The sequence below is a fragment of the Ictidomys tridecemlineatus genome, chromosome 5, assembly GCF_052094955.1.
Source record: "Ictidomys tridecemlineatus isolate mIctTri1 chromosome 5, mIctTri1.hap1, whole genome shotgun sequence".
In the NCBI taxonomy this organism is placed as follows: Eukaryota; Metazoa; Chordata; class Mammalia; order Rodentia; family Sciuridae; genus Ictidomys; species Ictidomys tridecemlineatus.
In genome coordinates, this window is record NC_135481.1 from 148,057,843 (window position 1) to 148,082,377 (window position 24,535).

General features: G+C 46.1%; 1 protein-coding gene across 1 annotated transcript in view; it reads right to left on the reverse strand.

The window, feature by feature from the left end:
* Adamts17 (ADAM metallopeptidase with thrombospondin type 1 motif 17) overlaps window positions 1-24,535 on the reverse strand; it is a 347,529-nt gene that overhangs the window by 3,635 nt on the left and 319,359 nt on the right. Inside the window, exons 20-22 of the mRNA XM_078051258.1 lie at window positions 17,289-17,493; window positions 13,346-13,498; window positions 137-314 (exon numbers count right to left, since the gene is read on the reverse strand). Coding sequence (XP_077907384.1) covers window positions 137-314; window positions 13,346-13,498; window positions 17,289-17,493 — 536 coding nt within the window. The remainder of the gene's footprint in view (window positions 1-136; window positions 315-13,345; window positions 13,499-17,288; window positions 17,494-24,535) is intronic.

Here is a 24,535-nt window from a genome sequence, read left to right on the forward strand (position 1 = left end):
AACAACTGCTGGCCTCTCCAGGGCTCAAAGCCTGCCCAAGGAGGCAGCTTTCTGGCATACAGAACTCTACCACCAGCAGCGAGTCACTGTCCAAAGGACCCAGTGCCTCCTGGAAATCTGGACCAGAAGTACTCACCAAGACGAGGGGAGGTGATGGTGTTCACGTTGATCTTGTCATTGCAGACCTCCTGGTGGCACTGTCTGTAGGCTGCCGGCTTCGAGAGAGAGGGGCACTCACTGCCATGGCGCCCGGTGACTTTGTGCATGCACTGTACCACGCGGGACTGCAGCCCCTTCCCGCAGGTGGATGAGCACTGCCAGAGACGGGGACAGCCTGAGGTGAGGGTTGGGACAATGACCCCAGAATGTACTGCCTCTGGTCCTGCAAGTCATCCCCAGGTGCTTGTAACATTTTGCAAGGTACTAGTGGCCTGAAAGAAGACCTTTTCAAGATATGGACAGCATGTTGGTGTCCCCGCTGCCCAAATGATATGTTGCATCCTTAACTCCCAGGGGGTGGTATTAGGAGGCAGGAACTTCAGGAGGGCTAGGGTTAGATGAGGTCATGAGGGTGAGACTCTCAGGATGGGATTAGTAGCCTTATGAGAAGAGAAAGAGGCAAGTCTGTTTTCTTAACATGAGAAGATGGCCATCTGCAAACCAGGAGGGGAACCCACACCAAACACTGGATCTTCATCTGCTGGTACATTGATTTCTGGATTTCCAGACTCCAGAACCGTGTAAGACAAATGTCTTTGGTTTGAGCTGCCTTGTCTTTGGTATTTTGTGATAGCAGCCCCAGTTAAGATGATTGCCAAAATATTAATTCATACTGGTTGCATTTCACTTCTACCTGTTCTGAGCAGAGATCTGGGCTTCAAAATTCTTAAGACAGTGGGCAGGTGGCCTAGTAGCCCCCAGAAGGGACTGGACCTGATTACCACAGGTCTCCCCAGCACTTCTGCTGCCTGTGCCTCTGGGACCTTTGCTCAATCATGACTGCAGTTAGATTTCCCACAAGCCTGGGAGGCTGCAGCTTAGCATTAAGTTTAAATGAAACGCAAACTGTATATCAGTCTGGACTAATATTTGAGGCTGTTGATTTTGGCACCAAATCCCCAGTTGCTGGCATTCACAGCATTAGAAACCCTGGCACAAGGAGGCAAAGGTTGCTACAGCTAGGACAGTATGGCTGAGCAGAGCATCCCAAATTCCTGAAGCGTGGACCAGGGCACCCTCTGCTGTGGTTCTATCCTCTGTCCATTCCTTGACAAGCTGTCTCAAGTTATGTGACACATGACTACTCTTCAGTCAAGCATGGACTGCATATTCGACAGTGATCCCATAAGAGTCTACTGGAGCTGAAAAATTCCCATTACCTAGAAATGTTGCAGACGTCCTAATGTCATAGCTCAACACATTAGTCACGTGTTTGTGGTGATGCCAATGTAAACAGCCTTCTGCACTGTCACACACATAAAAAGTATAGCGCACACAATTATGTGCAGAACATAATACTTGATAATAAACGACCATGCTACTGGCTTATATATTTACTATGCTTTTTATGGTCAGTGTACTCCTCTACTTATAAAAATAATTTACTGTAAAAGTTTGCTGTGCTACGCCAGCAGCAGCCTTGTGTTTAAAAGTGTGTCTCTTGATTACACGAGAGGCCACATGGAGATTGGCCCATGCCGTCTAGGTTTATGAAAGCACACTCCTACATACCCCCAGAGATGAATTCACCTAATGACACACTTCTGAGTACCTGGCCCCATTGTAAGTGGCGCATGACTGTGTTACCCAGGGAGGAAACTGCCAGGCAGTTCTGTCCTGTCTAGACCCTGCTCCCTGAGCCCTTGGCCCTTGCTAACTCTTGCAGGAGCCCTTAAAAATGTCTGCTGCATTGGTCTCCTTCCCAAGCAGAGAGCCATATCCATGTGTGGCACCTTCTCCATCTGGAGTCCCTGGTGTCCACACAACCCCTATGCTTCATGGGACTCGGAGTGTTCTGCAAAACTTTAATACACCCGAGGCTGCTGTGCACTGGCCAGCTGCAGTTAATAATGGTGTCTCAGGGTACAGAGAGGGGAGCAGGCCTATCCCTGGAATGTTGCACATGGTGAGGAAGCCAGGTGCCTTCCAGATTCTGTGCTTTCCTATGTCCTCCCCAGGGCCTGACCATGGCCTTCCTGTGGGCTTGGAGGAGTCAGGCTCAGCAGAAGACCTTGGTGTTACCAAGGGGCCCAAGTGGGTACCATCTACTCCCTTTCCAAGGGGCTTCTGTGAGCCGGGTGAATCCCGCTGTTTCCTTGTCTGACAAGCAGGATCATGTTTACCGTTAAGGGCACTGATCTTCAAATCAAAGGAGACGCAGGAAAACCACAAGCAGTTCCCATTCCTGTCTCCTTCATCACCCTCCTGCCCTAGTGTTCAAAATAGCACAGGCTCTCTCTCCACCACACAAGGCCAGCCTCAGGGCCTCTGCCTCATGCCTGGCTCCATTTCCTCATCAGAGGACACTGGGCTCAAGCCCCTGAAAAGTCACCTGACATTACAAATGCAGCTTTATGGTCTTGGGAGTCAGACCATTAGGGACACCTTGAACTTGGGACAGATGCTAGAACAATGTCACTTCACCTGGGGAAGCTAGGGTCTGCAGCCTGGAGTTAGTTGGTGAGCTTTAAAAAAATCTTAATGTTGGGCTGGGGCTGTAGCTCAGTGGTAGAGCACTTGCCTCACAAGTGTGAGGCACTGGGTTCAATCCTCAGCACCACTTAGAAATAAAGATATTAAAAATATTCTTGATGTACCAGACTAATAAAATCGAACTGTTTAGGGGTATCATTGTTTTTGACAGTTCTCCAGGTGGTTGCAATGAGCAGCTGGAACTGTGAGGCCCTGATTTAACCTGAGCTTCTGCCCCATGAAGAATGCAAAGAGCTCTGTCGTCGTGTGAAGTAGTTGTATATTTATATACAGATACGTATAATTAAGCCAGAATGACATCCAGCTGCAGCTCGATTGCTGAGTTTATATGTAGGTGACAGCTGTGCTTGGATATAAGGGGTGAAAGCTTTCAGTCAAAATTATTCTTAGAAGAGTAAGTTGCTTACTGTTAGAACAAAATCTCTTACAGTTCAGAGGCAGGGGTGAGGAGTGCTTTCAATGATTTTGTAGTCAAAGTACTGTTTGGGAAAATGCCACTCACCTGAATGACCTCAATCAGGGCTCATTATGGATCTAATGGAGATAACATAGGAGTTAAAAAATAATAAAGAGGAGGCAAAAATTATTCTTGAAGACAGGACTTCATGATCACAAATGAGGATGGTGTAAAAATGTTTACAGATCACTTATAAAAATAAGTGGTTATGTCTAGGGTCTGAGTTCTCTCAGTGAGTGACGGAAAAGTGCAAAGGTTCTAATGCACAGCAGAGTCGCACCAAAACCCAGCAAAGTCACATCAATGAAGCATAAACTAATGCTGCAACCCGTGCAGGAATGTCCAGTGATAGCAGGACATACAGATTCAAAAGGGCGGCATCTCTAACTGAAATCAGGCATCGATGACTCTCTGCTCTAGCCAAATGCACAGATGACTCAGAAAAGGGAGCTACATGATGACACAGACACTGCAAATACTAGGCTGGCACTGTATACAACTGCTCATTCAACTGATCCACCCAAAGCGGCAATTTTATAAGGTTCAGTTTCATAATGTGCAAAAAAAAAATATATAGTATTTTTAAATGCAAATGTCATAGATTCCAATACAGAGTAAATCTAAAGTTTCTAATATAACTTTAATTATGAATGTATAACCACATTAATAGTTTACATATTTGAGGTAGGCATTTGACTAGTCCACCTACACCATGAAAGATGTTGACATCTAAATTGGTCATACAATTATGAAAAAACTCTGCTTTCTGGGAAAACAGGATGATCATATAACTATGATTTTTCTTTCCAAAAACATGGACCAAGCCTGTTTTTGGAAAAAAAAAAAAAGACTATGTGTACTGATCTATAGGTGACATGTGCTTTTTCAGATCTTGGACTACTGGCCATAGTACCACCTTCTGCAATATACACCAGGAGGAAAAGCTAGGTATTACCATTACTTTTTGGAGAGGGGAGCATTGAGGCAGGACAAGTAGCTATTGGGTTCCTGGGGAGGAAATTCTGCACAGACCAAGGAGTTGTCCCCCTACCTCGTTATATCCATCTTGCTCCCTTGTATCTCCCGATCAGGAGGGGCCCAGGCCCTTCTGGCTGGGGATCAGCATGCCTGAGTCACTTGTGTTACAGGACTCGGCACTGCATGAGTTCCCCAAAGAATTTCCTTTTCTTCTGCAGGTGTTATTAATATGCATGTGAAAATGAGGGCAAGGGCTCCACCCTGTGGGTCTATTAAAACCAAGTGCAAAATTAACAAGGTCTCTTTCTGGAAGGGATCAATGACCATGGTAAAACTCAGGTGTCTGGGGTGACCTTGAAGAAAAATATTCCCTCTGAGTTTTGTTCACCTGCTCTGGGGCCGAGAGAAGGGGCTAGCACTCATGATATCCCAGCACGTACAGGCCTATGTTCTGGCTTCCCACAGCCTCCTATGTGAGACCTGGATCAGTATAGAACATTCCACAACCACTCTCAGAGGCTGACTGGCCACTGAGCATGGTAGGGGCCAGTGTTGTACCCAAGGTCAGAGTTAGTGGCTAGAGAAGAATAGGACCCAGCTGCCTCATTCACAGATTTCCATGTTCCTGCATGAATTGTGAGCTGGGTGGGGCTTCAGTGAGAGGCCAAGAATCAAAACACCGGGTCATTGACTGCCCAGCTACTTATTCATTATCTGCCCTTGCATAGGTCACCAGCATTTAATTTTCTAGTCTATAGAAAGAACCTCCATGAGCTCATAGAAGGTCGTCTCCAACATCCTTCAACCTGGAGGAGTGTTTTTTCCTCTCTAGCGCCCCCATGAGGCAAGACTAGGCCAGGGTGTGAAGGCAGTGTCCCTGCTGTTGTTGGTCCTGCAGACCCCGCCCCTGGTAAGGATTTTACTTATCTGGATTAGCTTTTGCCAAATTCTAGCTGGAGTCCTAGGGGGTGCTGTTCCCACAGCTTTGGTTCATATGGAAAAACTTTGAGAACATGGGGGAATTTATCTACCCGAGAGCTGCACCTGAGCCAGGCTCAAAAAGGATACTCCATTTTTAGGTGAGAAGACAGATTACAAAGTGCCACATACAGAAACCATTCCATTGTTGTTCAATACAGATGTGTGTGTGCCCATTTAAAAGTCTGGAAAATAAACCATTAAAAAATTTCTAAAAATTTTAAAGTCCTATAAGGTTTTCTTTCCATGTAGTCTTTAGTAAGGATTACCTATGTAAATAAAAATGGAGAAATGTGCCAACAACCCTTTGGTGTAAGTGGCCAGTGGCCCATCTTCTGTGCCTGCTGCCTTTTCATTTGAGTTAAGGTGGTACCAAGCCTACCCCTGGCCTAAAATCTACATATGACACATCCTTCTTGACCAGCTTTGCTGAGGGGTGCAGAGTACTGGGCGGAGACAGACTTGTTGGCGTGCTGCAGACTACTCACTAAGCCTTATGACCTCAGGCAAAGCATTTAACTTTTCTGAGCCTCTATCTTTGAAGCCGGGAGGATAATAAACTTTCAGAACTGTTTCCATATACAGAGGCAGCGTGGACTGGATGCCTAGCAGGGTCTGGATAGCGTGGGCCTCAATCACCAGTGCACACTCAAGAGTAAAGAGAGCTGGCTAGGGAGGCCCCAGAGCCTGAGAAGCACATTGAGCCACCTGGCATCTTACATAGCTTTCCTGGACACCCTGAGGTGTCCCTGTGCAGGGACCCTCTGCAGGCAGTTGTGGCCTGGCTCCCAGGGTGATCGGGCAGTTGGACCTGCAGGAGCACAATTAGAAGCTGCTCTGGCCCTGCAGACAAATGTGACTTCAGAACCTGAACTCATTCACATTAAGGATAAAACAGGCACACGCTGTGAATTCTGTCTCTGTTGGCCTCCCCTGTGGTCCCAGCTTTAATTAAACAGTGAGGAGACTGCAGTGTCTCCTGATAGCATCAAATTTTGCCCCAAGCCTCACCATGAAGCCATTTTTCAGGCTTTTACAATCTAAGCAAACAGATCTATAAAAAAACATATCTGATCTTGTTTGAAGCACTCTCTCACAGAGGGGTAACTTTTTTTCAAGTGGCTCATTCCATCAACACTTAATGCAACTCCACAAGAGTCAGTTAACTGACAGAAATAGCAGCAGCCATAAATTCACAAAGACTTTCTGCCAGACAACCTGAAGTAAGCATAGCCCTCCTCCTGCCCATTCCAAAGCACAAACCTGACTGGTGACCCAGCAGCCCCTGCACCCATCTGCTGGCCGGCCCTGGGCCAGGAGAAAGAGTCAAAGTCATGTAAGATGGAGTGCAATAGCAAAAGGAAAATTTTGGATGCACAAAATAATAGGTTCATGGCAACAAAGGAGAGAGGGATTCAATTGGGACTTATACATATGCTTTTCATGCAAATTATGAAGTGACTGTTGGAAAGGCGATATTCCCCAAGGTAGACGAGTTTCCTGTAAAAAGGAGGAAAAGACCTTCTGTTTCACATGACAGGGAGACAACATGCAAGCATTACCAGCTTGGCTTTTTTAGAATAACAATAGTTATAACAACAACAGAAATAGTCAAAGCAACAGAGCCTACCTTCTGCATGTCCACCATGTACCTACCAGGCACTAGGTTTATGTATATTCTAGTTCTCATATTAGCAGCCACCATCGCCAAAGGAGTGCTCAGAACAGAGTAGGTGCTCAATAAATGCATCTGCAGGGGTTGTGACACTACCTTTCATGGAGGCAGACTATGAGGCTCAGAGTGTCCACGTAACTCTCCCCTAGCTATACAGCAGTGGCCTCCCACCCTTGCCTGCCCACCTCCCCCTAGCAGGGAGGAACCAGCTCTTGAACACCTCACAGAGGTTCTCCCACAACAGCAGGGCTCCCTTCTTCTCCCTTCTCCCAGGTAAATAAAACCTGTTATTTATAGCAGATCCCATTGGGATTTTCTGAGGATTAGCTAAAAGAGGCTATAAAGATCTTGGGAGGAAGAACATGCTTCTGGAGGAGGGGCCCAGCCTGAGCTGCCTTGCGTGGGGGCAGGGTGAGCAGGGGCTGAGTCTGGGTAGAAGGAGACAGGAAGAAACCTTCAATGCAGACAAAACCACCCTGTGGCCGCCCTGATTCTCAGGGGCCAGGCTGCCTCGGGCAGGTTTTGGATAGCAGAGAATGACAGAGAATCCTGACAGCCAGTCCATTTTCTGTTTGTACCTGAAAGGCGCTTGGCTGGTGAAATGTCAGGAGTTCTTCAAAGGCATTTTTTGGACAGTTTTCCCCGCAAGACTTGGCATGAGCAAAGAAAACCTGGGAAGCTGTTGAAACCTGAAATAGCAGGTCTCAACAATAATGAAAATCCCCATGCTCTTTTGTGCTAGCTCTGAGACGGAAAATGCTTTCTTACACACACACACACACACACACACTCTTCCCCTTTAACTCTTGCTTCCTTTCATGCAGTCTTGACTTCAGGAGTCCCTGCTGCCTCCCTCTTCCTTTGAATTCACAGCCTGCTGCACTTCAGATTCTGGTTGGGGCTTCCTAGCTAAGGAGCTAGAAGGCAGAGGTGACCTCTGATGACCTGCAGGAATGGGGGAGTCCCCAGGGCTCCTGGGGTTGGGGGAACAGAGGAGACTGCGGGGGCAGCTCTCATTCTCTCCTTAAGCTGGAGCTGTTCCCAGCTGGTCACTGAGCTTCCCCTTTACCAATCTCCTCAGTGAAAGAGGCTTAAGGTCCTATGAAACGCCACAGAAACATGCCTGTCCCAGTCCACGCTGTCATCCCAGGAGGGCACAGGCTGGGGCAAACACTGTCTTATGGGGCCTGAGTGACATTTAAGGAACTATTTGTCTAAGACAAATGTTTTACAGATCCATGTAAGAAATGACATTTTAATGAGTGACCACGGACCTGTGACCGTACCCAATGGTGATGAGATGAAGATAAAAATTAGCACTGGCTGGCAACTGTGAAAGTCGTTCATTCCTTATGAAGGATCCCTAAACGCACCTGATGGGAAGATCTTAGGCAAGGTTAGGTGAAGCATGGCAAAGCCAGGACATGGACCTGCACTGTCCTTACCAAGTGTGCCCCAACCCCCAAAAGTCAATAACATAATGTGTGGCACAAGAGAAGTGTTCTTCAGGGACAATGGCCAGGTCCAGGCTCTAATGAGAATCTAGACTGTGGTGCAGAAGAGTCAGGATAAGCTGGAGCCCACTCTGATCTGGTCGGATGGACACTGGGGACATGGAGATGGGGGGCCGAGGAGACAAAGGCATCTGCCTTAAGCTCTGCAGAGAGCCCTGGCACCCACCTTGGGCCATGCCAGCACATCTCCTGGCAACTGTTGGAGACGTCACCACTCTGTAGCAAGCTCACTTCTCTTCACTGAGCAGTGACTGGGGCTTCAGCTTTTCCCTAACACTGTGGCAGGCTCTGTTTGCTCCTGTGTATTCCATACCAAAGGTACCTGTCCTCTCACCTCCTGCCCCGTCCATAGAGCACTGAATTTTGATAATCCTTCTCCCACTAGCTGCTCATGCTCCCACGGGTACTATATTTAACCAAGGATTTCTTTATTTCTGTCCCAGTGCAGAGGGCTGGCTTCCTGGCTCCATGGTATGGTTTGCCACATCCCAGAAGAGGGCCCCAGTGTCCTGACTTGCTCTTGGATGTACCAATTTCCTTTAATAAGGATTTGACTTTTAATTTTGTGATTAAGGGAAGACTTAATGTGCAGGATCTCCTCATATAGAAACAACAATTGTGCTAAAGGACAAATGACTGATACAAAGCCTTTGGGGTAGGTTTGGATGGGTGGTGTGGAGACCAGGGAGATACTTGATTTTATGCCGAGTCTCTGCCTTTGATAGAGCTGAAGCCATCTTATTGTTCAGTTTCTTGCTTCAAATTAAGACAACCTTCGGACATTGTGCATTGAAAGAAAACTGAATGACAAACCAGAAGGCACGTCACTTTTTAGTTGTGTGACCCTGGGGAAAAAAGCCACATCACCACTCTGAGCCTCAGTTTCCTCATTTGCCAAATGGTAAGAGGCAGTTGTGAGGGTCAAGTGGATCATAGGGGTGAAAGTGCTTAGTAAATTCTAAAGCCATGGCAAACATCACAGACTGTAACAACATTTCTGTGAGCTTGAAGAAGGATCAGCCCTCCCTGACTTCCTCTCAGGGCTCACAGGTACTTGCACACATATTGGGTCATTTGATCTTCTCAAGGCCTCTGGGAGTTACTGTCATCTCTGACTGACAGAGAGAAGGAAGCTGGAGTCAGATGAGTACTCCAGGGCTTGTCAGACCAGCCCCTTCCCCAGACCTCCACTGACACCAGGAGATCAATGGCCATTTTGATCTGTTCACACCGGGAAGCACGAATTCTTAACATAGAGAATCATCAATTTTCGTTAAAAACATCATCCCATTATAATTCCTCTGGAATAGTTTATTTCTCATGGGGAAAAAAAATCTCATCAATCCAATGGTGACAAATGTTTCTGGTCTTAGATCTGAGACATTTCGACTTTTGATTAGAAGTCACGCTCTTCTAGAAAGAAATGAATTTTCCTCCTCTTTCAGTTTAACTCCCAACCACCACCCGGGTAGAATACATAGACCCATTCAGTGGCTACAAACAATGATTTGCATTGTTTTCTGAAAAGTGCTAACATCCTTGGAGGGCAGGCAGCTGCAGGTCATTCTCCAAACACCCAGAACAATTGTAATGCCCTCAGCAGGCGTGGGAATATGAAGCGTGACCGACCCTCCTATGGGCCACTAGTTAGGGTTTGACTATTAGCTGTGCTCAGGACACCAGGGAGGGAGCCACATAGTCCCTGGGAGCCTAGCCTGCCTCACCATGGCTCTGAGCACTGAGGAGCTCTGCTGTTCCCAAAAGCTCTCACCCAGGTAGAATGGTTCCCGTGCATGGGCCTGGACTGGCCTGCGCATCACCTCCCGGAAACAAGCTCATCTTTCTCAATAGCACTATGGGGCAAAGTGACAAGAGGGTGCGTGGATGGGAGGTGTCAAAGCTTCCCTGGCTGGAAAGCAGACCTTCTAAGCTCCCTCCATCACGGCACAGTCTGCTGGGTACCTGTCTGGCCCAACACTTTCTGCACTGGCTGCTTGACCTGGTTTCCTCCTGGCCATGAGGACGGGGTAAACATTCTCCAGATTCAAGGACCACTGATGGCTCTGAGCCCTAGCCTTCTATCTACTTTCCTTTCAGGGAGTACGTTAGCTGTCTTCAGAGTCTAGTATGAATGGAGGTTTAGATGTTGGTCTGTGGCGATTGTTTACAAACACAGAGAACCCCATGAGCACAACAGTGACACCATCTGCAAAACTGGACAGCAGAGATGACCAGAAACCTGAGAGCAGATCCAAACAGTCCAAATGAGCAAAAACGCCAGGGCAAGATGCATCCCATGGAATCTGCTCCTACTGGCCTCCACGGCCAAGGGGAGTGAGGATCCGGGGCCCCTCAGGGAGCTAAAGTCTTTTCTCCAGAGAAGACACGGAGAGAAAGACCGAGGGCACACTCCCCACCCCACCCCAGTGATGGCAGGGGGGTGGGGTGGACAGTTGGGGTGGGGGTCTCTTGGTGGGCTTCTATGCCCCCACCCTGCCAGCTCGCTCCCTGCATACCACACACACAGACCTCCAGCCGCACATCCCTTGCAGTTCTCTTCTGCACAGCAGAACCAAGTTTCCCTCCCTGAGCGCCGGCGCTGGGTGGCTGTTCAACAGCACCACTCTAAGCTGAGCCGCTGCTCTGGCCAGACCTGCTGCTGGCTGGGATGGAACAGCTGGCTTCCACGCACACACACACCATGCTCAGCACACACCCAGCCCATGGGATGACAGCCCCATCTAAGTGGCCAAGATGTGGGGGTGGTCTTGACATCCTATGGCTCCTCCTTGTTCTTAACGCAGAGCACAACTAGGGAGGGAGCCCTGCAGAGCAGGAGCTCCCAGCAGACTGCGCTGCGCTTTGCATGTGCCATTTCCATTCACCCTCTGGTGTCTGGCTGCTGCTTACACCAGGAGGTTCAAAGTACTTAAGAAAACAAGTGTCTCCCTAGTCCTCAAAACCAGAGGGGTTCAGCTGGAGAAGCTCAGACACTGGCTGGTCGACAACCATCTGCAGGGCTCCCCGAGGCTCAGAGGCACCAACCCTGGGACTCCCAGAGCCCTTCTTGTTCTGTTTCTAACATGTGTTTTGAGCACTGCATAGGGATCCAGGAATAGGGGCTCTGCCAGAGGAGTGCGGGCAAGTGGTTTAGCCACTCTGAGCCTCTGTTTCCTCTTCTGTACAACAGGAGTGACAACCCTGGCTGGAAAGAAGCAGGTGTTTTGGGTCTCCAAATTCAGTTATCTAGATTTTGGCATAGCAGGTAAATGGTAGCATGAGGCACAGAGGAAACAAATGCCAAATACCCCAACCCAGGATGGGCATTTGTGGCCCAGGCTAGGAATTGACCACTTTTCATTTGCCCCTTTGATTCAAGCTGGGTCCAGATGTGCTTGGATAGAGAACATTTCTCAGGATCATTCTATAAAAGGAATCAAGACAAACTGGAGTCAGATCAAAACAGGTTAGTTCTGGGAACTGTGCCCACAGCAGTGTGAACACTGGGTGAGATTCGAGGTAGGGAAATGAGCTTAGTTATGAAAGGGCTTAGTCACTTATCCCAGCACCCTGGAACTTCTGAATACCTCTGAGAAACCGGCAGAACCAGGCTTCATGAATTCCATCTTGGAGATAAAGATGCTGAGGGCCAGAGAGGTTATGAAGTTCAAGTGGAACAGAGTTACATGCCAGATCTCAATGTCTCTATCCCATGACTCTGGTTCTCACGGCCCAGAGCACATGTATCTTTTGTGAAAGCCTTGGAGTCAAGTTTTTCCTCCAGCGTCAGATTCGTTCTGGAAGCTTCCTAATGAGCACTATCTACATCCATGTCGCTGTGTGACATCTGTGTTTGTTTTGGGGAAGCCAGACTGTTGGCCTTGATTCTATTGCTTGGTCAGGTCTTTTGAACAGGGAATAAATAAGAAGCAGGTGTTTTGGGTCTCCAAATTCAGTTATCTAGATTTTGGCATAGCAGGTAAAGTGGGACCTAAGATATTTGACTTTATTTTTTTGCACTTGAAGTGTTTGGAGGGCTTTGTTTTCTGACTTGTGTTGGGCAGGGAGGTGGTGGCATTTCTACAAGGGATTGGATTCTGACAAGTTTTGCTTCACCACGAACAAACCATTCTCCCTTCCACAAAGCAGAACTGACCGGGGGCCCTGTTGCCAGATTTTCATACTGAAATTTTACCAAAATTTGTACCAAAATGGTGACGATATTATATACGCCAAACAAACACCAACAGCTTCTTCAGTCACCAGTCAGCCACCTTTGAATGAAGAGGGACCCGGGGAAGCAAGTAGATATTTTTCAGTTGCTAAGACCACAAGGAAATATTTAAAAAGAATAAATAGATTCTGAGCTCGCCTTAGACATCGTATGGTCGCTGTGAAAAGAAAACCTACTGGAAGGTTCTTATGCTGACATCAGTCTCCAGTAAATGGGAGTCATTCAAAGACACCAGGGGAATGAATAAATGAAGGGTTCAACACCAAAGACTTTTTCACTCAGAAAAACATTCAATCTCTGTTGAACCCTCCTTGTCCCCTGTCCTATCTGCCCTGGTGTCCTATAGGCTGTTGCCCAAAGGTCCTGGAAATGAATGGAAGTGACATTTGCCCAAGTATCCCCTATGTGTCTGCTTCGACCCAGCCTCCCACACATTTATAAGGCTCTTGTGACAGAAGGCTGTGAGGCCAGGCCCGGCCCATAGCAGGATGCTGGGGCACAGCCAGAATGCTGAAAAGGGCGGCCAGGCTGGTGACAGAGCACCCCCCATTTTGCTGTATTCATTTTCCTTCCAAAGGCTCACAAAGCAGTGGGTGCTCCCAGCCAGCACAGAGAGCTGATCCACCTGCAGGAGCAGCAGGCAGGATGCACGCAGGGCCACTGGCAGGTGCAGAGTTGGGAATCTGCATGGTTAGATGGGAACCCCTGTAGAACTGGGCCCAATGGGACACTGAGCTCCTGACTGGAGCCCCCTGGACTGTTGCAGCAGGAGGGGAATGTCAGAGCGCCATCCTCACCTTAGACCAGTCCCCCGTCTTCCACTCATAGCAGCCTGAGTAGTCCTCACACACCTCCTCGGCTTTCGGCCTTGTGGATGCATCGCATTTCCCTTGCGAGTTGGTGCACGTCACAGTTCGCTTCCGTGTCCCTTTACCACAGTTGGCAGAGCACTGCAAGATACCATGCAGACATTTAATCCAGACCAATTCAGTTTAAGTCCATCAACATCTAAGAAGTCCCTACTCTGTGCCAGACCTGGAGTGGGGACACAAAGATGAAGATGCTGTTTCTATCCTCAAAAAGTACAGGGTCTTCAGTCTTAGGCACCTAGTCCTAGTTGGGACCCCAGCTGGGTGGCTGGTGATGGGGGAGAGGCACAGGAATCAGAAATTGTAAGAACTTGGGGTGCCCAGAAGGGAATGGAATTTAGTGGCCAGTCATCAGCTCCAAAAGACCAAGGCATTGTGTGAGTTCAGAGGGCAAATGTGCGCAGGCTCAGAGGACGAGCAGGAGACAAGCCAGCAGGAGCAAGGCGAGGCCCCGGCAGCATGAGGTCCAAGGCCACCGGCTCCTGCTACACATGGCAAAGACCCTGACGCAGGAAAGAGAAGTAGGAGACAGACAAGAAAAGCCATAGGTGACTTTTTTGTTAACAGGTGTCCATTGCTGACAGTTCTAATGGATATTTAAGTGAGGACACCAAACGTGGTCACACAAGAGTGTTCCTGGAAGTAGCTTGCTTACTTCTTGGGAGACAGTGTGGGAGGGCCTGAGGGTGATGGGTGATATGCAAGCCTTCAGTTCAAGACTGCCCCCATTTCCTCCAGCAGAAAAGAGGACAAGATGTCAGGGTGTGGAGGGTGGGCAGCTCTGGGATGAGCCTGCAGCCTGCTCCTGGCATGCTCCTCTGTGGGGCAGGGTGGTGCACTGGCTGGCAATAGCACTTATGGCTCTCCACAAATAAAGTGGAAGAAGTCCCAGCAGAGTTGACCTGTCACCTTGGGGAGACATAACTGCCAAGTGTGATGAGTGGTCGGCAAGCAGAGGGGACGTAGTCTGCAGGCCAGGGAGCTATCCATCCGATTTTCTGTATGTGGACCAGTGCGTAGTCTCCCTGAAAAGCCCTGTCCCCACCATGAATGCAGACACCTAACTGAGGGAAATGGTGGTCTACAGGCTGGATTCTGCTAAAGAAACTTCATACTTGTTCAGTTTGCCAAGGCTACTGCAGCAACTTTCTTAAGCGACAACTTTTAAAAAGTTCCATTGCGTCTGCTAAAATAAAAGTACATGAAGAGCAAACATTATTCTTGATATTTCTGTTATTAGTATTTATTCTACAATATTACCTACCTTTTTGTTATGAATTTAACATAGCGCTCTCTCTCGCGCGCTTTCTCTCTCTCTCTCTCTCTCTCTCTCTCTCTCTCTCTCTCAAGCTGCCATGGGTTTTGAGAGTAATTTAGACTGGCTTGTTTTAGAAAGAATATACAAGCTTCAGAACTGGCTGGGCTGTCACCTGGGGGAGCTGGCAGCACACACACACTTGGATTGGTGTTGGGGAGAAGCACTGGTTTAAAGGGACCTCTGGTGCAAGGAGCCAGTCCGTGGCAGGTTTCGCACACAGGACCACCTGGGCCAGGAGGGCTGCCTCAGGGAGCCCTGGGCCACTGCAGTGAAGGAATAGCCCCTGCTTCTCTGTGTGACAATGTTTTCTGATTATTTCAGCAACTCTGTCCCCACCATTTGACACATGGACTCCCCTGACCCCAGAGTCTACATGACTTGCTTCTTGGCAACTAATAGGCCACTCACCATTCCTGCCCCTTCAGTCCTGCAGCTGCTTACTCTGTTCTGTGTTTCTTGCCCCTTTACCTTGAATTTCAAGCACTGAGTGTCCAAATAATTTCTCTAGCAAACCTGGCTTTGGCCCCTTAGTCTGACTAATACCCCACTCCCTGGGGGCCTCTGGCCTGGTGGAAGGACAGTGCCATGGGCAGATGCCACCTCTAAAGGGACCTAGGAGGGGAAGCTCAGCCTCTCTTTCTGCTTCCCATTGAGGATTGAGCCTAAAAACTGAGGATAGGAGGAATCCATTTATTACCTTTGGCATCCTTCTGCAAATCTGATTCTCCAAATGAAGATGGGAAGGAGCTGGGGGAGGGAGTATTTAGTAAGGGTGATCAATGAAGCTGGTTGAATAAGAGCCATCATTTCAATAAAAACTCTCCCACAAGAAATGAAAGCCAGCTTCTGGCCAGGGCTGGAGGGGCTTCAGCCCACAGTGAAGGGGCAGAAATACCAGCTTCATAAGGAACTTGTGGAGGAAGGATGTGATTCCACGTCACATGTTAAGAAAGCAGCATTTTGCTTGCATGGGGCTGGGCCAGAATGAGATGGATTGGTGCAGATACTAGTGCAGGATTAGGATGGGGCATTAATATAGAGATGATCATAAAGAAATTCCTTTAAGCCTTGCTCTAGTTGTCTCACCTTTCCCAGATATAGTGGTCTTCAGTGCTTTAATAACTGATAACTCCAGGCTTGGTTCTTTTGGTAAAGAGGCCTTTTCCCCACATAAGATTAAAATAAATCTTCCATTCAGACTCTTATCAATCAGATTAAAGCATAAATCTTGCTTGAACTAGGAGCTCGGTGGTCAAAGCCCTAAGGCTCATCTGGGGTTGGGGAAAGGAACTGTGGCTGTGTGCCTGTCTCCATCCTGGCAGCAAATATGAAAAAAAAAATTTCCAGCCAGGCATGGTGGCTGACACCTATAATCCTAGCTGCTTGAGAGGCTGAGGCAGGAGGATTGCAAGTTTGAGGCCAACCTGCGCAACTTAGCAAGCTCCTATCTCAAAATTCTGAAAAGGGTTGGGAATGTAGCTCAGTGGTAGAATATAATCCCCAATAGGGCCAACAAAGAAAATTTTTCTTGATGTTAACTTTACAAACCTAAGTATATATAAAGAAAAAAAATTAAGCCCTTTTTCCTAAAATATTATAAAGTAGGGGTTAAGGGCAAAGGTCTTTAAATGAGTATATTTCAAGATTGGTCTGAAGATTAAACTCAGTTTTAGAGCAGCCAATGGTAGACTTCTCCTTCATTAAAAATGGGCTGAATACTTTTTTATTCAAAATAAATTCCAACTGTTTGGCAATCAAAGGAACTTTAAAAATATTTTCCACACTGAAGACTGTCTTGGATCTAGCCTCTTTGAATTTCATAGACCACTTTTGGTGGAAAGACCTGAGGGAAGGTTGCCCTTTATTTAGCTATTTTTTGTTTGTTTTACAGCCAAACAATCAAAAGCATTAAGGCAAAGTCAATGCAAAGCTTTGGAAGATGACACCCTTCAAGATAAAATGGAATTTCCAGGACCAACTTTCAAAGGGAAAACTTCAGGCTTAATTGACCTCTTTCCAAAATGTTTTATGGCGTGAGATTTGTAACTCCAACTTGCATACCAAAAGCTGTCCCTCCCAGCATCTAACTCTCACAATCTACAAAACTGCTGTGGCATGAAAGGAAAGTCTTTGAAACCAGCTTCCCAACTTGACCACACTAGAGCTCAAACACGGCCCAAAGGAGAATTAAAAGGTCAATTGGGGTGTGTGTGTGTGTGTGTGTGTGTGTGTGTGTGTGTGTGTCTATTTATTTATCTTTAGGTGGGAACTGTCATAAGAAATGAAACAAATAGTACTTTCACTGTGATGCCATGTGCATCATCACAAACATGTTATCCATGTTTTCTTTAAGCCATGTTGTTATCTCAAATGGAATTTAAGAATATATGGGCCAGAACACAGCTTTGAGCTCCTCTGGAGCAGATAAAGACCATGACACATGGAGATGTATCACAAACACCATGAAGAGAAAAGTACCACACTACATCCTGGGGATGAGGGCTGGGGGCTCTTGTGGTGGTTTCAGTCCCAGCCACAAGTGCAGCCACTCACCTGTGACCACTCTGATGCCTCCCAGATGGACAGGCAGTCCTGGCCTTCGCAGCTCTGCACTGGTGTTGGTCGGGGGCTCGGGCAGTAGAGGGGCCGTGTGGTGACATGTGTGCCATTCTGTAGCTGGTACACACAGGTCACCTCCCGATGCTGGATGCCCTTCTCACAGGTGGCTGAGCAGGGGCTCCATGGGCCTGCCACCCACCTGAGCAGGGGAGAAAAGACAGGGAGTGTTATGGTTTGGATGTGAGGTGTCCCCCGAAAGCTCACGAGAGACAGTGCAAGAAGGTTCAGAGGAGAAATGCTTGGGTTGTGAGAGTCTTAACCCAATCAGTGAATTAATCCCCTGATAGATGTTCTGCCTCACCTTGAGCTCCAAGAATGGAGCTGGCCTTCTCTGGCCTAAGACCTCTGAAACTGTGAGCCCTTGAATAAACCTTTCCTGCTCCTCAATTGTTCTGGTCAGGTCCTTCAGTCATAGCAGTGAGAAGCTGACTAAAACAGGGGGCGTGTAATAGGGGAGAGAGGCTATCTCCCCCCACACCATGGAGAGCCTTTCAGAAGGATCATGGAACATGTTTTATTCAATGGGGTGTGAGTCGGCAAGTACTGGCCACAGAGCTCCTGCTTTGAATGTAGTCATTAAGTTGGGCTCTGATTCTGTTTCTTGCCCTCTGCCATGACAACATGACACTATTCTAAGACACTGAGATATTGGGAATGTCTGTTACTGCAGTCCTTGCTAACTGATACAATCTTTGACAAAGGTCTTTTCAGTCTCTCTGCATGAATCCACCAGAACAAGGTTCTCACTGCCTTAGGGACTGTGGAACCTCCAAAGTGGGTCTTTGAGGATGCCATCTTGAGGCCACAGGGAAGGTGACTACTGAGGTCAGCACTTTAAAGCATTCTTCTAAAACTTCCTCTATCTGCCCAATGCTTCAATGATCTGGGGTCTATACCTCTGTCAGCTTCAGGGTGTTGAAAAACTGACCAGTTTGGGAATGTCTCTCCTTCTTGGTCCTCTGATGAGCTGTTAAGCTTTGCCCACTCTCTAGTCCTTCCTCAAATACTTCTAGCTCCTGGGAGCTCAGCACTTGGCAAGAGTGCCTGGAGCCACAGATGGCGAGATGGACAGGTATTCATTCCATTCCCCTTCATCAGAAAAAGTAGCCCTGGTTCCACCAGAAACAAAACCTGATCATGCCATGCCATCACACTGTGCCACTGTACCCCTTAGAAACAGCTGAGCATCTCCCAGGGCCTTTGGGTGGGCACTGGGTGGTGCCAACTGGCCCTTCCTCTCCAGTTCCGGCTCTTGAAGTTCCAGTAAGTGGGAGGGACAGAGACAACAGCCTACTGAGGGGTGTGGTGGTGAGCGCAAGTGACATACTGCCATAAACTGCATGTGGCACACATCAGCCCCAGACCTTTAGTGAGGCTTGCAGCCATTATCTCCCAGGTAGGCGATGCTGAACTCCCAGGGCAGCACGCGAGTCTCTCATGTCAACACAAAAAGAATTGAAGTGACTCCTACACCTTTCTCCTTGTTCTGGTTTTCAGATTAAGATGGATTCTTGATTTCTCCATCCTAATTGTAATTTTCTAATCAGTTGCTGCTGTTTTCAAATGAACAGAATGGCCCAGGTTTAGTCTGATAGCACCAGGAGAGGAGGTGACCTCTTTAAATGGAGATGCCGTCTTTATCAATGCCACCCACCTTTGCCCTATTTCTGTTTCTAAGCAGCCAGGTTACCCCTGTTACCTCTATCCCCACCTGCCTACTTACTTTTGCATCTCATAACCACCACCCCCCACCTCCCCAGTCAGATCACTTTTGTCTTACACGTTTGTGTTGAATTTTGAGAATATAAACATCAGGCTTCAAGGCAAGACTTGGGTGTTATTGTGTTGACTCTAAGTGTAAAAGAAGCTTTGAATTTGCTCCTGTCATTTGCATGTACTGTGCTTCCTAGGATAAGCCTTAGAAGTAGGACCTTTATGTCCTACCCATGGGAATGTCACCAGCCCTGGGAGTGCACACCACTGGTCACAGGATGCACTTCCATGGCTGGGCACATGGCCAGGGCCTGTGCTGTAGTGAATGTGGGCAGTGATTCCCTGTCACAGGCAGGTCCCATCTGGGACACACAGGGTGATGGAGGAATTGCTGGGCGAGGCTTAGCAGCCCTCCCTTGGATACCTCCTATACCTTCTGCCCCATCAGTGACTTGGATAATCATGTGTGAGGGGAAAGAGAGTCCAAGGGGAAAGTGGAAGGAAGGAAGGGAATGTTGATGCCGGCTACGGCACGGGCAGACTTTGAAGATGGTATGCTAAGGGAAATAAGCCAAATGACACGATTCCACCCACACAAATATGATGTGACCAAAAGACAAATACCACATGATTCCACCCATTCAAGGAACCTGGAGAGAGAAAAAGTAGAAAGAATGGTGGGTGCCAGGGGCTGGGTGGGGTGAGGAGGGTTTTCTGTTTAATGGGTGCAACATTTTAGTTTGGAGAGATGAAAGAAAGACAAGTTTGAGTTAGCAAGTTTGATTTCAAGTTTGGTTTCTTCTTAAGAGCCATGAAACTGTAATTCTTTAGGAAGGCATAGTTAACAGTTCTCTAATTGGGCTGTCTTTCCCATCACTCTGAAGGGGTTAGAATGGAATCTCCTCCCTTTCTGTCCAAGTGACTCGGTTCCTGTGCCTAACAGGGTGAGTGTCCCTATCCAGACTGCTAGAACCAGAAGTAGTTCAGATTCCTGACTGTTTGGGATTTGGGAATATTTGCATATAAATCACGAGACATTTTAGATATTGGATCCAAGTCAAAACATAAAATTCATTTGTTTCCCGTACTCCTCATTCACACAGCCTGAAGGTAATTTTATTCAATATTTTGAGTATACCTGGTTTTGACTTATACCCATCACATGAGATCAGGTATAAAAGTTTCCACTTGTGGCATCATATTGATTCACAAAAAGTTTTGGATTCTACATAGCATTTTGGATTTCAGATTTTTGGAGCAGGGATTCTGAGGCTGTATTCTGAGTTATAAATATGCTAATGAGATATACTGGATAGCTCAGTGACCTTTGAGACACTAATCTTCTCTATTTTTTCCCTGCTTAAAAAAATTGCCACAAATTTAATGGCTCAAAACAAAATTGATTTATTATCTTACATGGAGATAAAAATTCTAGAGATCAGAAGTCTCAGATCTTGCTGGTTTAAAATCAAGGTATTCAGAAAGCTGCTAGAGCTCAAAAATGAATTCAGCAAAGAAGCAGGATATAAAATTAATATCCACATATCAGTTATGTTCCTATATACCAATGATGCATCAGCTGAAAGAGAAATTAGGAAAACTATCCCATTCACAATAGCCTCAAAAAAAAAAAAGGAATAAATCTAACAAAAGATGTGAAAGACCTCTACAATGAAAACTATAGAACACTAAAGAAAGAAATTGAAGAAGACCTTAGAAGATGGAAAGATCTCCCATGTTCTTGGATAGGCAGAATTAATATTGTCAAAATGGCCATACAACCAAAAGAGCTAAATAGATTTAATGCAATTTCTATTAAAATTCCAATAATATTCTTCATAGAAATAGAAAAAGCAATCATGAAATTCACCTGGACAAATAAGAGATCCAGAAGAGCCAAAGCAATCCTTAGTGAGAAAAGTGAAGTAGGAAGCATCACAATACTAGACCTCAAATGATACTACAGAGCTATAGTAATATAACCAGCATGGTATTGGCACCAAAACAGACATAAGACCAATGGAAGAGAACAGAAGACACAGAGGCAAACCAATACACACACAAAAGTGACATAAGCATACATTGGAGAAAAGATAGCCTCTTCAACAAATGATGCTAGGAAAACCAGAAATCCATATGTAATCGAATGAAAGTGAACCCCTATCTCTCACCCTGCACAACATTAAACTCCAAGTGGATCAAGGACATAGGCATTAGATTAGAGATCCTGAACTTACTGGAAGAAAATGTAGGAGCAACTATCCATCATGTTGACTTAGGAATTGACTTCCTCAGCAGGACTTGTAAAATCAAGAATCAATAAATGGGATGGTATCAAACCAAAAATCTTCTTCACAACAAAGGAAATGATCAAGAACATAAAGACAGGGCCTACAGAATGGGAGAAGATTTTTGCCATCTGCACCTCAGAGAATTAATCTCCAGGATATACAAAGAACTAAAAAACTAAAAAACACCAAAAAAACTAAAACCCAAACCAAAAAACCCCAAACAATAAATGGGCAAAGGAACTAAACAGGCATTTCTCAGAAGAAAAAAAATACAAATGACCAACAAATATATATAAAAATGTTCAGCATCTCTAGCAGTTAAAGAAATGCAAATTAAAACTACTCTGAGATTTATCTCACTCTCGTCAGAATGGCAATTATCAAGCATACAAGTAACAATAAATATTGGTGAGGGTTTGGGGGGGAAAAAGATATATTCATACATTGCTAGTGGGATTGCAAATTGATGCAACCATTTTGGAAAGCAGTAGGGAGATTCCTCAGAAATCTTGGAATGGAACCACCATTTGACCCAGTTATCTCATTCCTCAGCATATACCTAAAGGACTTAAAATCAGCATACCATGGTGATGCAGCCACATTAATGTTTATAGGAGCTCGATTCATAATAGCAAAGCTATGTAACCAACACAGGTGCCCTTCAACAGATGAATGGATAATGAAAATGTTTTATACACACACACACACACACACACACACACAAAATGAAATATTACTCAGCCATAAAGAAGAATGAAATTATGGCATTTGCTGATAAATGGATGGAACTGGAGATCATCATGCTAAGTGAAATAAGCAATCCCAAAAAAAACAAAGGCCAAATGTTCTTTCTGATATGAAGATGCTAACACACAATAAGGGGGTGGAGGGAGGAACAGAAGTTCATTGGATTAGATAAAGGGAAATGACGGGAAGGGAGGAAGAATGTGAATAGAAAAGGCAGTAGAACGAATTGGACATAATTTTCCTATGTTCATACATGCATACACAACCAGTGAAACTCCACATCATGTACAACCACAAGAATGGGATCCTAATTAGAATAATCTCTACTCCATGTATGGATGATATGTCAAAATACTCTGTACTGTCATGTGTATCTAAAAAGAACAAATAAAAAAAAATAAAATCAAGGTGTTGGGGCAAATGTTAGCTCCTTCTAGGGACTCCAGGAAGGAACCTCTTTCCTCCTGCCTTTTCTAACTTTTACACATGGCCTTCATTTCTTGGCTTGGGTCTCCTTCCTTGAACTCACTTTCAACAGCGACAGGCTGAGTCTTCTTCATGACTCCAACCTTCTCTTCTACCTTCCTCTTCTGCTTTCAAGGACCCCTGTGATTGCACTGAATCCACTTAGATAATCCAGAATAATCTCCTTGGAGGCCAGTCGATTGGCCACCTGTATTCATTTGCTAAGGCTACCAGAAAAGGTATCACAAACTGGGTGGCTTAAACCTAGAAAAATATATTCTTCATAGTTCTAGAGGCCAGAAGTCCAAATCTGTCTGTCATCAGGATTGGATCTTTCTGATGGAGAACCTATTCTGTATCCATTGCCTTAGGTCTTGTTAAGGGCCCATGATCCTTAGCATTTCTTGGTTTGCAGAAACATGGGTGTCTGTCTTCATGTTCACATGGTGTTGCTCCTGGGTGTCTGTGTCCCTCGTGGCCATCTTCTTACAAGGACACCAATCACACTGGATTAAGGGCCCGACTCTATCTAGCATGAGCTCTTCTTTATGAATTCCATCTGTAATGACCTTATTTTCAACTAAGATGACATTATGAGATCCTGGGGGCTAGACTTTAACATCTCTCTTTTGGAAGTTACAATTCAACATTAATTCCATCTTCAACATAATTCCCCTTTGCCATGTAACCTAACATTTTAATAGGTCCTAGGGATTAGGATATGGACATCTTTGGGACCATTAGGCTACCTACCACAGACCCATCACAATAAGGGTAATGAGAAATTGCAGCTTCTATTCAAAGTTTACTTTTTATTCACTCTTGATTTGGCTGTGATTTAAACTACATAAAGGCCTTGAGAGGTCTCCTGAGATGTGACTTGGCTGTTACCAAGAAATATTGACAGGGGTTACCTTCTTTTAAAAAAAATTACATATATATATATATATATATATATATATATATATATATATATAGTTATAGATGGACAAAATACCTTTATTTTATTTATTTATTTTATGTGGTGCTTAGGATTGAACCCAGTGCCTCATACTTTCGAGGCAAGTGCTCTGCCACTGACCCACAATCCCAGCCCAGGGGTCACATTCTTATGACACAGTTCTTTTATGTTGAATACACAGTGACTCTCAAATGTCTAGACAACTAAAAAGAGGATACTGTTAGTCACTTATTTTCAACATAACAGTATTAAACCTTAACAGAGTGTGAGATGTTATACTTCAACACAATCTGAGCTCACAAGTGGTCTATCTGTGGGATCTGTGTGGACTTTATCCATCCCCAAAGTGGGTGAAAAGGAAGGATCTGGCTCCGGCTTCACACCTAACTGGTGCCAATATCTGTGCCAGGAATGTTCTTATGTTCACTCAATTAATCAAAGTAAGGAAGCAAGACGCCTATATGTGATTCTCTGGGTATCTGTTACAGAGACTGGTAAATTCTAGGCACAGCATCAAATGGGCCTCACATGAGATATCATAGCATAAAAAGGAATAAAGTCAACAGCCCCAGAAGGTTGCAGGGCAGGTCACAGAACAGTCACTGGGAGGGTTAATTCACTCGATCTAAGCATGTCTGATCCCCTGGCACATAGTGTGTACCTCACAGTGGGTGTTGACCACGGGGCCCCTAAGTTAGTGTCCCCACCTTCACAAATCCCAGTTAAGTGCTGCCTTTAGAAGAGGGGGGACACACAAGTGGATGATTTTTTTACCATCTGATGAGTGCTGCAGAGGACACGGAGCTTAAGTTGGGTCCTGGAGGTCAAAGTGAAGTTGGCCAAACAAAGAGGCGGTGCTCAGTGCTCAGAGGGAGCTTGTCTACAGAACATCAGGACAGAGTGAGGAAGCAACCGCTGGGCTGGGGGGTGTCGGGTCCCTTGCGGGTCCTATGGGTAGGGTGGGAAGAAGAGAGTTCTTGGGTGCATCTACTAACTGTGTGCCT